The sequence below is a fragment of the Rhea pennata genome, chromosome 25 (genome assembly GCF_028389875.1).
Source record: "Rhea pennata isolate bPtePen1 chromosome 25, bPtePen1.pri, whole genome shotgun sequence".
NCBI classification, from domain to species: Eukaryota; Metazoa; Chordata; class Aves; order Rheiformes; family Rheidae; genus Rhea; species Rhea pennata.
This window is the reverse complement of record NC_084687.1, coordinates 5,870,356-5,884,724: the sequence shown is the minus strand read 5'-3', so window position 1 is coordinate 5,884,724 and position 14,369 is coordinate 5,870,356. Positions and strand designations below refer to the sequence as shown.

Genomic DNA, 14,369 nt, shown 5'->3' with positions numbered 1-14,369 from the left:
TCACTGGAGGGGGAATGTTGGTTTAGAACCATTTAAGCAAACAAAATGATCCTCGAACAGCAGAATCTAGTCTGCTAAAACATGTAAAAAAAATGCTGATGATGAAATAGCCTCTGCCTTACTGTTTTGTATGATTCATGTCCCTGTGTTATGTTTTCCAACACTCTCCAGCCTAGGAATTTCCAGCACATTGAAGAGTTAAACAAGAGAATGGGAAATCGGCCGACGTGGCTGCAGAAGCCCACTGCTTTGCTTTGAGGGTCATATTCTTGGGCACTGTTAAAGAGGGGTAGTATCTACTGCTACTTCATTATAGATGACCTTCAATCCAAACTCCCACAGTATTTATACAAGGACCAGAGATGACTGCAGGATTCAGTATCTGAAATGACAAAGTGTTTGGATCCTTCCCAAGTCTGAACAGGTCCAGTCAAGCTCTGGTCCTACCAACCTTCAGTAGCCTTCACCCTGCTGGCTCTCTGCACGATCCAGGCAGGACACTAAGCTTGCAAAATGGCTTCCTTACTTATCCATGTGGAATTTTGATGCATTTCTGTTAAAGCCAGCAGACCTAAACAACCAAACGAGTTATATGTGGAGCTACCCAGGACAGATAGCTTTACAACTGTATTTCACAGCTGTGACAAATACAGTCCACAGACTGAGCAGCCTTGCAGTTGGGGTTATTTTTCTTCTTCATGCCAACTCTGTCCAAATTAACAACTTAAAACCAGTGGAGGGAATACATTCTGAAAGTGAGAAGCCTTTCCGCTAGGAGTTCTGCTGCTAACGTGAGCAAAATCGTTTGAAGGGAAAATTGGACAACGTTGGCCCTCACTATGCAGTGAAGTGAAACTGATGCTCAGTAATAAGATTCCAGAATATTTAGGGAAAGGGCTTGAACTCGACCAGAAAAATGTGGACATCTAAATTCAGAAATTCTGCAGTATCACACCCAGTACACTCGATTAACAGGCATGACATCATTTAGCATTCTGCTGAACTATGGCAACAGCTTCCGCATTAAAAATTCAGTCTAAAACTCAAAACAGGAAGAAAACTACACCCAAAAAGCTTAATGCAAAAGCATTCCTGATGGGATGTTTCATATCATGTGGGATAAATAAAAGCACCTCAAGTTTTACTAGCAATAACAAAAACTGAAAAGGACCAGTCATAATTAGTGGACAATCAATAGCTTAACATACCATTTTTTTAACCCTTAGAAGTACCTGCAGGATATGCACAGCCTACAATTATAAAGACTCTTTCATTATAAAAAAGAAGAAAGAAAAAAAAAACTTGAGTTCAAGTTCTACTGACAGGCAGCAGAACTCTTCTCGACCTCTCCAACAGCCAAGCCTAGGCGGCAGGCGTTCCAGCAACATAGCACAATGTGCGTTTTCAATGAGGAGAACTACAGTAAATGACATCAGAGCTGTACAAAAAGGAAACTAAAATGTGATACTTAACGGCTTTCACAAACAGGGTTTCTAGTGAAAAAGGAAAGCTGATCTCCTCTGCCACCACCAAATACGGTAACCCATAAAACACAGCAACAATAAAAATCAAAAAGATAAGGGTAAGTCCCAAAGCTAAAAGCGACAGTGTACTTTGGGTGGAGGCAGATCCAGATGGATCATGTCAGGCAGAGGACAGACTAATCTGGCCAAAACTAAAATGATTCACATCCCAAGACTGCTTTAGCTTGGTGGTGTCCCCACAGCTGCTACCCAACAACGAACCCTGCGGAGCCTTAGGCACTGTCGGGGTGTCAGCTACAAGCACCCCACACCATGGTCCTCGTTTGTCCTGGTCACCTCTCTGCAAAGCTGACCCCTCGGTGCTGCACCTCCCTTCACTCAAAGGCCTTTTCCTACACACCAGACCCTTCCTTTGGGCATGAGTCAGCAGAAAAACAGAGGATTTTTGTTTCCATGAAACCAAGTTCAATATGCATTAGTCATTCCAACTCAGATAGCTAAACTGGTAAGCAGGGAACAACCAATGCAACGTCATCAGGTGAGACTAATGTAAATAACTCTGAAAAGGCAAGAGACACGCTATGATAGCAGCTACAGTACAATAATCTTGAACTGTATCAAACACAGTTTTCTATTGCAAACTTCACTAAGTTTGCCAGTAAGGAGCAGCCACCAGAGATGGAACTGCCTGTGTCCCCTGTATACCATAAAAATGAGTATCACTTCTAATGGGAGTAGGAAGATAGGCATGAAAGACCACTGTTGAACCAGACCACAAGTACAAGTATAGTTTTCTAGCTTGACATGGATCACATAGAGGCTCCTCTATTTGAATAGAGGATTTATTGTCAATGAAGACATCTTTCAATTTTAATTGAGCCCTGTCAGGTTTTTTAATGATATAGCCTTATTTGAAAGTACTATTGGCTCTGTTTCTCTACAGTTTTAAAGTGATGGTATCAGAGATGCAATGCACTTCTAGGTAGTGTTCTTCTCTAGTCACTGAGTAACCACAGAATATTAACAAGAGCGCTTGGGCAAATCACAACATAGCACAAATTAGAAAAAACTACTCCCTTAGCCAGAATAAAGCCACTGACATCTACAGAAGTCCAGGTTTTGACCATCAAATTTGGTGCCCAACTTTGCCTGCCTTCACAGATAAATGGCTCCTTTTATATTGTGCCAGCTCTTTACCATTCTGTTCCCTACTGGTAACACAGGACCTACCAGGAATTACTAAAATCAATCTAGCAGCCAGGCTACATAACAAGATGAAATAGGTTCTGTGTTTATAGCAAATTTGGGAAATGTTTTCTTCTGAAATTCACAAAGGTGTTGATACCTACATTCACTGTCTCAGGTCTTTTTTTGCATTTCTATACTTGTCATCACATCTTCAGAAAAAAGGCTAAAAACAAAAGGCAAATACTCTACTTGAATTGTTGGTCTTTGGTGCTCCTAGTTTTAGCGAGAAATCTCTCGGCCAGCTTCTCCAGATTCCTTGAGTAATCCATCTCGATCTCGGCCTTCTTGCGGAAGAAATCCTGCAGGTCCTGCAGTAACTGGACCCGAAGCTCACACTGTTGGTCAAGGCATTTCAGCTGCTCTACCAGTTGGGCACGGATCTCTGTAACAAATAAAAGCATCAAAGATTAAACAAAATCTCATTAGAGAAATGTCATAAAGATCTCTAGCAAAACATGGTTATAAAACATGTCCTCTCATTAGTAATATGCCAGCAAAGCTCCACTACAAGTAACTATAGCCACAGACAGAGAACAACTGCAATTGCAACTCAGATGCAATGGTCACAGGGAAGCAATATGGTACCCTTGAATCCAGTGCCCAGATCTACAAGCAAAGTTCATCAGTTGCAAGTGTCAAGTGCATTTCTGGCACTAAAAAGATGCTGTCACTGCCTAAAAATGTACTGAATCTCAGTCTGGAAAAAGGGCTGAATGCTGCAATACCCCACGTCAGCTCAGTAAATCACTTTAGGGAATTTCTATCAAATTCCTTTGCAGACTATTCCTGATGCAGAAACAAGATGTTACACATACTGGGGCGTTCCCAAAGGCGCCAGTTTGGAATTATTCAATTAGTTACTATGTCTCCAGCTGTGCAACTCACTTTATTAACCAAGACATCAAAACAGAGAAAGACACCCCTTAAGACAGCCAGCATGACAGATCCTCCTCTTTGGAAGCAACCCTAGAGAGATTTTTTTTTTTTTTTTTTTTAAGAAAAAAATAGTAATAAAAAATAAAACCACCACAACCCTGCAAGTTACATATCTTTATTTACAGGACCTATAAAGCACATACCAGTACAAGTGTTAATATGATTATTAAGCTTAATTATTACTGGTGGTATCTATTTGTATTTCCACTTTTACCAACAGTTTTCAAGACACTGTAAAATTCTCATATCAGCCCTTTCAGATAGGCTTTTAACCTCCTTGTTTTACTGGGAATGGTGATTTGCTCACAGTCAAACAATGCACAGAATTAAAGCAGAAATATTTCAGTCTCTTCATCTAAAAATTAGAAAATATTTAGTTAGGCAGCTAGTAGAGGTTATTTGGATTTTCAATCAGGCAATAAACTCAAGATGAAAATAATAAAATATGCACTTTCATCCAGAGATCTCCAAGCATTCAAACAGTAGAGACGCCTACCATTGCTAAATAGCTACTGCTGTTCTTTCTGAAGTTTTTCAAAGATATGTTTTTCCAGATGAATTTAGAATCGGCAATAAAGTAAGTAACTGCAGCACTTGACATTCAGGTCTTCAGCACATGCATTTCTGTTTCTGTCCATGCACTGCAGCCGCATGCAGGTGCACACAGGTTTATGACCGTCACCACAGCTGAAGACGCGAAAGCATCATTTTTCAAATGCAACTTCTAAATTGACTACTTGAGATACATAGTAAAAGCCTCCTTAGCATGCTAGTCCCTTCGCCCAAATAAAACACATCATCTTGACCTCTGAGCACTTTATTCTTGCCATGCACCACAAATACCACAAATACCGGCTGCCTTGAATCGTGCTCACATCTGCAGGAAGAAACAGTTTTAGAGGGTTTGGGATTTTTAACAAAAAAGCATGTATCTCTATTTTAGAGACTGGAAAACCCAAAACGTGTACACAAATACGACTTAGTTAAGTGTGCCAAAAAACACATCTATGCGAAAATGTGGATTTTTCAAGCTTGAAGATGAACTTTTGTAAGCACTTTAATTTCGGAGTCTCCGTTCTCTGAAATCCTATTACCTGACAGTTTTCAGTTGGCATTGCAAGCAAGCAAGCAGATAGCAGAGCTGTTACATCAGCACAGAGCAGTGAGTAGTCACAACTGCTACAGGGGAGCAAAAATGGTTAGTCTCCCCCTCCTGTAAAGGATTCTAGAAAAAGAATTCATCCCTCTTTGAACTGCCAATTTTAAAACCACTCGTATATATTTAGCTTTAAGTGATTAAAGTTCTGATTCATTAACGGCTTCCTCCGGAAAGCTTTTGAGTAAGAACGCCCTTACTTTCCGAACCTCGGAACTGATTTCTAGAATTAACAAAACATTGATTCTCTCCTTGCAATTTCAAACAGGACCAAGAAGTTTAAAACTTCAGTTTATCTACACTCAGTTCACTGTTTCTCCTCTTTTGATCCTTTGATATCAGTTTCTCAGTTAAGATTGCCAGATTCATGAGTTATCTGTTTCTAATCAACATGGCAGACTGGCTATCCCTCACATTCTTCTCCAACCTTAGCCTAAGAAAGATCACATGAAGGCACTACTCAAGCAGACCTGCCACTTTCTGCCAAGCAGCTGAAGAATGAGGCACAGCATTCAAACGCAGAAAATCGTTTCCTTGAATATGATGCATTAGAACATTCAGGGCTTGATCATCCGTACAACGTTATTCCTCAGAAAAAGTCAACTACACTATTAGCATGGTTAAAACAGCAGGCAGAAAGTTATAAAAAGGACTGGGATAGGAAGAGAAAACAGAAGACGCAGCCTGGACTGGTAATGCAGTTACCACCTGCTCCGCGTTCATAATTCCTTCCTTCCCGCTGCTGCAATTGCACTGTTTTTTTTAAGCACAGTGACAGCATGGCAAGCTGAAGCTCTACACCAGTCATGTCCTTGCTTCAGGAAATCACTTTTTTGCAAGTGAGAAGGGGAGAGGAAGGTCCCGTTTACAAGAATCCTATAAGGGGTTTAAGAGCTGCTGAGTTTATTTCAGCAGCTTGAAGAGCTAGGATGTATGCAGGGGAGAAAGGACAACAGGAAGGAGCAGCACGAAGGACATCCATGGACTGTAAGCATGGGGACCTTCTGCAGAAGACACTTCACTGGCTGCAAGCAAAATCACCTGAGCCAGCAGTGACTTCAGTGTGATGCAAGAGCACTTGGTCAAACCCACGAGTCCTTCGATAGCTGCGGCAGTGTCACCTCCTTAATGAAAAGCTGGTTCAAGCTGGCTCTCGGCATACACTCAGGTCTTGCAGCAATTCACTAACCACCTAAACACTTAAGAAGTTCAGGACAGGGAGCAGCTGGAAGGGCCTTTCAGGACTTTCAATCGCTGACTGCAGAAATGGAAAGACCCATCCTCTTCAGATGCATCCTTCTCCTTTTCTCTTAGAAACTGGCTACCAGAAGAAAAAGTGGAAATCCAAAAGACAGTTTCAAAATACTAGCATTTTCCAAATATTCACGTATCAGCACAGTATACAGATTTTACATTAAAATTCTAACAAAGCTATTGGTTCTCAAGGTGGAATACATCACCCACAGCTCTCACACTAAACAGCAGGAAGAACAAGTAACCTCTTCCTTTAGTCAAAAGTGCCGCATCAGCACTTTTCAATTACAAATAAACTCTGTTTTTTGAGGGGGGGGGAAAGTAGCAGCTGATGGGGCTGCTGCAGGGAACAACAGACTATTCAGGGCCAGCAGATCCAGTCCATGGTGCTGAGCTGGAGAAGGGCAACCTTGCTCATCTTTCAAAAACACACCGCATAGTACTTTGCCACAAAATAAAATCAAGAATGCAGGAATTTCCTGAGGCTTACTGGGCTTTCTAGAGTATAAAGTGTCTGCTTGTTTTCCCAATGCTTACACAAGCAAAAGATTTTTTTTCAGACTTACTCGGAGAACATACCAACGCACAGTCAGAGGCAGTGCAGGCTAGTAACTGTGGGTCACTGTATTACACAGGACCTTTTATACGTCTGTAGTTACAACAAACACGGCTTAATGTTGAATTCACTGCTTTGCATCTTTTAATTTACAGAGGTCATTAGGTTACCAGCCACTTTAAAATAACACAAAGCCTCTACGCTCCTCTCCTTTTTCAAAAAAATTGCAGACCTCAGTCGTCACTTGATGCCACCCGCTGTGGCAAATCAAGACAGAAGAGCATCATGATGACCAGGCTTCCAGTGCTGACGGTGAATAAGCACGTTTACTCTTCCATAGGTGGCTAAGGTTACTCTTCAAGATCAAGAAGCCCACAGTAAAATTCAAATTAAACACTAAGTATTCTTACTCTCATGCTAAGCCTGGTCCTGTATGACAGAATCCTCACCATCGTATTCTGGCTCACACGCCTAACAACTACCTAATTAAAAGATCCTAACAGCAAAAGAGAAGAAAATTTTCCCCAACACTTAAAACAAGCCATTTTATCACTGCCATCATCAGATCATAAAGTCACCTAGGTCACAGAAGGACAGAGCATTGTATAATACTAGGCAACTGCATATATTTTTATCCCTTTTGCAACTAGGTTTTCGAAATCCCCTGTAGCATTCAGCAGGCATGCCTAGTTATTCATTAATTTAAAGGGTAAAAATCCTCTACCTTATGTATTTTAGTCACTTTTGTCATTCTCCGTATTTATCATCCCTTTGATTTATTTTTGTTTAAGCTTTGAAGCACAGAAGGCATACTGCATCATCAGGAACGTAACGGTCCTCGAATTAGACACCGGCATTTAGCTGATGCTGCCTCAAACACTTCCACACAAAAGTCGTCGTCATTTTCCATCATAGGCATTACACTTCCTCAGGACTTTTAAAACATTAAGGATATGGCCCCAAAACAGATTCAAAAGACCAAAAATGGAGACAAGAGTAATTAAGGCTACATTATCAAACTACATCCCTTGAGAGAGGTCAGAACGAGCCTTGGGAGGCAGAGGGAGGTAGAGCACAGAACCGTGAAATCACTGCTCTGCTGATTAAAAAAAAAATCCAACAAACCAAAGGCATGTTCAAATTTATACTTAATAAAATGTGGGCTCTGTTGCCATTGTGTCCTACACACAGGGAAACATTAGCTTCTTAACTATTACTTTGCTCTTTAAAAAATAATGATAAAAACAGCTGAGGAGAGCCTGCAGAAGGTCAAACTCATCTTTTTTCTTATATGTATACAAAGGACAGGGAGCACAGAGGAAACTAAGACCAAAGGTTTTTATAATCAGACCCTTTAGAGGCGCAACTTCCAAGTTCAAATCACCTTCTCTCTTCCAACTACACGAGTATAGACCTATAGAAGCAGTAACAAACTGAAAGAAACAAAGCAATGTAAAAAGAAATGTTTTTTTGTTTGTTTTTTGTTTTAAACGACACACACACACACACACACCATTGCTTTTTCAAATTGTTTTTTGCGCTCTTTTCCACACTTGTCCAAAGGCAGAAAGTTTTATTGTTTTCTTACTTCTACTGCACTTCTTAATCATTTGAATTTCTCTGTATACTTTGTCACTTCTAATAAATTTTAATATTTGATTACAAATACATACTAAATCTGACTGATGCTCCACCAATTCCAGCAACAGAGGCAGTCAGTGAACAACAGAACAATCCCGAAAGCTGGCATCTTGCCATGGTATTACTGACTATATCTGTTCACTACTTCATCTCTTTACAGACACAAGTTCCCCAGTAAGTGCCAGCTATACTCAATTTACTGTCCTAAACAGCTGTATTTTGGATTGTTACGAGAAAGCCCGGTATAATCTCAGGCACTGGAGGGGAAATTAAATTTTTGCACTACCCATTGTAGTACCATTACTGTTCAAGCCCTGCAGTTCTACTTCTCAGCTCTTCCTCGTATCTCCTGATCTGTTCAACTTTATTCCACAACTTGGCAGTCATTTTAATCAGTTCATTTACAGACAGGATGACCTCCTGTTGCACGGTTCGAGCTTCATTTCTGCAGCACTCAGTCTGCTTCCCTCTTGCTGATTCTACTGTGAGTTATACAAAGGCAGTCTTCTTGTCTTCTAAAAAAGACATTTACAAGAATATACATGTATTTACATTTACACATATGTATTCCACACTATATGAGGAAGTTACTGAAGTTCCCACACAACTGCCAGGCTACTGTTGCTCTTTCAGTACTTGATGATGCATCTTGAGGGAGACCAGCATCAAGGAGAACATTCCATATCTCGCTCTTCTACAGCATGCAGCATCCAACCTCTAAAAAAGAATTTAGAAAAATCTCTCTTTTTTTCAGGCTTTCAGAAATTTCTGTACCAACTTGTTCATTCTTTAGTAGGTCATGTACAGAGCTACAGGGATGAACTTGGACCAAGGAGTCCTTCTGCCCCAGACTTCTCCCACATTTTGAATAACGTTCTTGCTCCAAGTAGGATCATCTCCCTATTCAGGGTCTCAGCTTTTCCCAGTGAAAAGATTTCTCTTAGTACTCTTGCCAGACAGCAAACACAGTGAATCACAGCCTTAAGAACACAGAATTCCAGGAAAAGGCACAAGAAACCCAAGCTGCTTTTCGGTATCTAGTTATATCGCCATGTATCTATACTAGTTTTCTCAAGATGTTCCCATTGCTGTCCCAAATGCCACACACTTTAAAAAGATGACAAGCTTGGGAAAGGAGTGGGATAACAACAAAACAAAGGAACCAACCCCCAGCTCCCGCCCAGATTAAAAAGCAATCCTCTCGCCCACACAAATCCGCTTCCACTGGCAGAGCTGAACTCCAAAAACTCACAGCAGTCTGGTTTCGACTTAGTGGTCCCCCACGACTGCTTTTTGAGGAACGGTCCTCCTCCCATGTTAACGCAGCACGCATTAAATACAAACAGGAGACACATTAAAGTCAAAGCAAAACAGAACCAAAGCACAAACTGGGAGGTAGAAGTCAGCAGATTAAAAAACGAAGGGCAGCGCGGTCGCCCGTTACCATTACAGCCGACAGACCAAAACTAAGAAGGAACTGCGCAGAAGTGCCGACAGCCACCAGGCAGCGCGGCGCAGGCACAGCTTCAGCAGAACCTGGTCTTTCAAGCTACTCAGTAGCAAAGAAAAGACAGTCCAAAATGAAGAAAATACCAAAGGCTTATGCAGTTATTTAAAAACACCAAACACTCTACAGATGGGAATAAAAGTTAAAGTCATTTGAAGGTACAAATAAGGTTCAGAAAATATTTTGGATTACAGGAATTACTAAGAATCGTTCATATTTCCTCTGTCATTAATAGAAGAAAAGCTGTAGTTCAAAAATGAAAAGATTTCATGGTTTTGTAAAAAGTCTTAATTTTTTGTAAATGATTAAACATAGGGCTGTGACAAATAACAGACAACAGCCTTAGCAATTCTGCCTACGGCAAGGGGGGGTGTGCGCTTTAGAAAAGCCTTTATATAGTAACAGTGAAAACTTCACGGCTTCAAACGCACTACTAGCAGAATGCTGTTGCTCATCACGGCCTCAAAATCACCCTTGTAATCTCTAAAGTGGGCCTTGAAATGAAAATGATAAAAGAGAAGGAATGTAGTCTGTTTAAGACCAGAGCCAGGAGATTCAGGTTCATAATTCTGTCAGTAACTGCATGCCTTGGAAAAGGTGAATTTTCCATTTAAAAATCAAGATATTCCTTAGAGGATTGAGAAATATCGAGTAACACACATTGACAAGAACTCCTTTATAGTGTTTTTTATATAAACACATGCACATTTATATATATATATAAACACATGAGATTAGACAAAGTCTAATCTCTCCGAAGCACTGACTGTCAGGTATTTTTTGTCACACTCTTCTGCCTGTTCAAAGCCTTCTCCTGGCATTTACCTACGGAAAGAATCTTTTCTTTCTGCAACGCTGATGTGTTAATTACCAAAAAGCAAGTTAACAGTACAAGAAATTTGGATACACACCTGCCAGTACAGAAAGGCGACAAAAGGGAATAAAAGCAGTAAGGAATAAAAGTAAGCACGTGCTGCGAACACCGAACTAAACTACTCTCGATGTCTCATGAAGCCAAGGCTGGCTGCCGCGAAACCGCAAGTTTCCGGATCCTCTCCGGGTGGGAGAGAGGAGGGCCGGGGGATTTCCGCCGGGGATCATGCAGCCCGCTGGCGCCCAGTTCTGTCGTCATCTTCAGCTGGCTGTTTCCCACCCCCACTCCACTACCAGGTGGTGAGAAAATCCACTGAGCTGGTCTGATGTCCTAGGAAACAACTGTGGCCCAGCTCATGCTTTTAAAGCGACAGATTTTTATCAACAACTCAAACAGACCTAGTAGAGCCACAATTAAATTCTGTTACAGTGACCCTGCTCATGGCCAGAGACTCAAGAGGATGACCTCCCCAGGTCCCTTCCAACCCCTGTTATCCCACCATCTATGAGCAACATCACGCATCTCATCAGGATTTGAGGGGGAAGGGAGGAAGAACTTAACGCCTTTGTGTAGAGGCCCATGTTTGACGCCATCAGCCAGTGCTCAGCCCAGCATCTAAACCAGCTTTCATGCTCACGCTCTCACCTGAACAGCTTACGCCCTGCATGGTCCTCCCTCGACATGCTCTGTTTACCTGGTGGCATACAATTCTCGTCGTTGTGAATTCTCACCTGGAACTTAATTTCAGTTCCTGCTGACATAATCACCCCTGGAAGGACAGAAAAAAACCCAAACTCTATAGAAACTCCATTATTTAACACGGAAACACCATGAGAAAGTCACGAAGGACCGAAACAGCAGTTCCACGGAAGGAAGGGAGTAGCTCACAACCAAGAACCAGTTTGTGTTTCCCCTGCGGAGGATTTAGACGGACTCCTAGAATTTAAGACTGACCAGAAAGTCTGGGCAACTTTGAGGAATACACTTCAGACAGGACACCGATTAATTTGCAAGCAATGAGCCACCTGGGTGTGGACAGGAGGGAGGAGAGGAGTCTCTTGTCCCTTAATTTCACAAAAGGGCCCATTTGGATGACGAATGCTATATTGCTGTGTTTGAAGCTGCACAAATGAAACAAAATTCCTGCGTGAAGGGAGAGGCTGGCCCTGGCTTCCAGCAGGGGTATGTTTCCTCCAGAACGGAAATCCATCCAGAGAAGAGCAGACCCAGCCTCAAAGATGGAAGCAGAAGTAAGAAGCAGCTGATCTCACTGCACTCTGCTAGAAGGAACACATCTGAACAGGATCTGCAGGACACCTGAGATCCATGCCTGAGGACAGCGATACAACACCCCTTCGGACAGCAAGCGGTTTGGGTCATTTCTTGATGTTATCATGAGCGTGCTTCAGCAAAATAGGCTCAGAAAAGCATAGTTTATTGAAGAAAACTGGGGGGGGGGGGGGGGAAGGCGGGAGGAGGCTAGAAAAGCTGGAACTACATCCTGAAATTTCACCATGAAGCAAGAGGTATAAAAGCCCTACAAAACTTCAGCATTCTGCAGTTTGCCAGTACTTCTCCTACACATTACACATACAGACACACCTGGGAGGAGAAACCAGTTTGTAAAATACAGAAGTATCAGCAATGTGTTGGGTTTCAGTTTAGATGCATCAGAAGACCATGTAGATTGGTTATCTGTATTTTGCTCGCTGGATCAAGAATTGATCTTGGTCTATACAGTGAGCTACTTGTAACCAGAAATTAAAAGAGAATTTTTCTATTCTGAACTTACGCATCCCTCCTTAAGGCTTCCATATTCCCATCCTCTCAGGAAAAGGAGGTATATATGGTGGCACTGCCACATCCAAGTGTCAAAGCAGGACAACTGAATTCCATTCCAAAGCCTCCTACTCCTTTAACAAGTAATTAAGCCCATACCTTACTTTCTCCGCTTATAAAACTACTGCATTGCATCTAATGCAAGAGTTCTGTGATTATGCGACTGCAAAACTAAAGCTTAAATGGCATCCTGCAGTTGCCAAAAGTTCACTTCCTGCTCCCTAAAAACACAACAAAGTGACGGGGGCTGAGCTTTCAAGCGAGTTCAAAGACATTTGGGTGTCAATGAAATACTCCTTTATTCTATTTTTTGGCCCCAAATGTATCTGTATTACAGTTTAAAAACGACTTTTAGTGTTAGGAGAAGGGAGAGGGTTCCCTTTGCTCCAATAATTCTGGCAATTTTCTTAGTTTTCCTATCATTTTCAACAGCTTCTGCTATGTTTTCTTTCCCTATTTGAGAAAGAGTTACTCTTTTCAGCTCCACAGCACTCCTTCACCACCTCTTTCCTTGTCTCTCAAAAATCTATCCTCACCCTCCCCCTACTACATAGTGTAAAGGAACTATTTAATAGCAATAGCTCCTGCCCAAGACATTACATGTCTCTGTTCCAACTGAGAGAAAAACAGAGATTTCATCTACTAATGGTGATTAAAACAGAAGTGAAAAGACTGCTTATTTCTGCCTTCAAAAAAATTTTTCAAGATGTTTTAGTTGAACCACGTCAAAGATGGCAAGGATTATTTTCATGGTGGAACAGCACTAAATTGTATTCAATTATTCCTCAATAATGTGTAATGGGATCATTATTTCTGACATTCACCATATGTTCTTACTGCCTCAATTCACTTCAGGAATCCCAAATTAAACTCACTACCCTCTATACATCATTAGGATACCATGTTTCTATGCACGCACACACACTAAAACATGCACAGATGAGAGTGAGACATACATAAACACGTGCAGGCAGCCACAAATGTATGAAATCCTCTGTAGTGCTATGTATTTCTTCAGGACAACAGTCCAGTGATGCCCCAAATTTCCTAGATTCAATCCCCATTTTTATCTTTGGTCCTACTGCAATAACTTGCAGTTAAAATTTACTGGTAAAATTTACATTCTCTTTTTTTAATTTCTCTATCTTTCAAGGGGTCTTCAAAAGCTAAGTAAAGTTTGTGAAGTGCTGAAAGTTACTCAGATGCGAGAAGCCAAGAGTATTGCTGATGTGAAAAACTATTGCTTCTTCCCAATCCATGAGAGCTGGTACTTACAGGGCAGCACAGTGTCCCATTAGATCACACCAGATCCACCTGCGGTTTCAACCAGCTGCTGCTGTAAGGATCTTCAGTACAAACTCCTCTTTTCTCACACTTTTCAAATAAATACCTGACAAACTCTTCTCAGTTACCTAAAGTAAAAAGAATCCTGTCTCGGGATTCCTAGGATGGTCTGGCTCATACATGCTAAAGTCACCACATTATTCACACTATTAACTACCATACTATTTTGTTCAGTACTCATACTCAGATACTTCTTACGTGAAGCTTTGCATTCAAAACAGCTCTGGATGTGTTACTTCGGAAAGAGAAGCAAAAATACACACATATTCACCTAATTTACCTTAGAATAAGTTAACTACACAGACACAGACAAAAAGGAGAAGAAATGCCCTAGCCCAGGTACTACTACTAGACTGATCCAAACACCTTACTGAGGTCACGCCAGATTACACAAGCGCAGTACCCCTCTTCCTCTCCATTTGCTTAGAGTGACCTAACTGTTACTTTGAGGAAAACATTGTTCACACTGCCACTCTCTTATTTTAGTTAATGTTCTTAAATGTTTTGAAGTACTGCTCACAAGGGTTTTG

General features: G+C 41.3%; 1 protein-coding gene across 5 annotated transcripts in view; it reads right to left on the bottom strand.

Moving 5' to 3' along the window:
* The window catches only part of SRGAP2 (SLIT-ROBO Rho GTPase activating protein 2), a 113,767-nt gene that overhangs the window by 70,799 nt on the left and 28,599 nt on the right, over positions 1–14,369 (bottom strand). For all 5 annotated transcript variants that reach the window (XM_062594769.1, XM_062594770.1, XM_062594772.1 and 2 more), the window contains exon 3: positions 2,922–3,114. In XM_062594769.1, the coding sequence (XP_062450753.1) occupies positions 2,922–3,114 (193 nt within the window). The remainder of the gene's footprint in view (positions 1–2,921; positions 3,115–14,369) is intronic.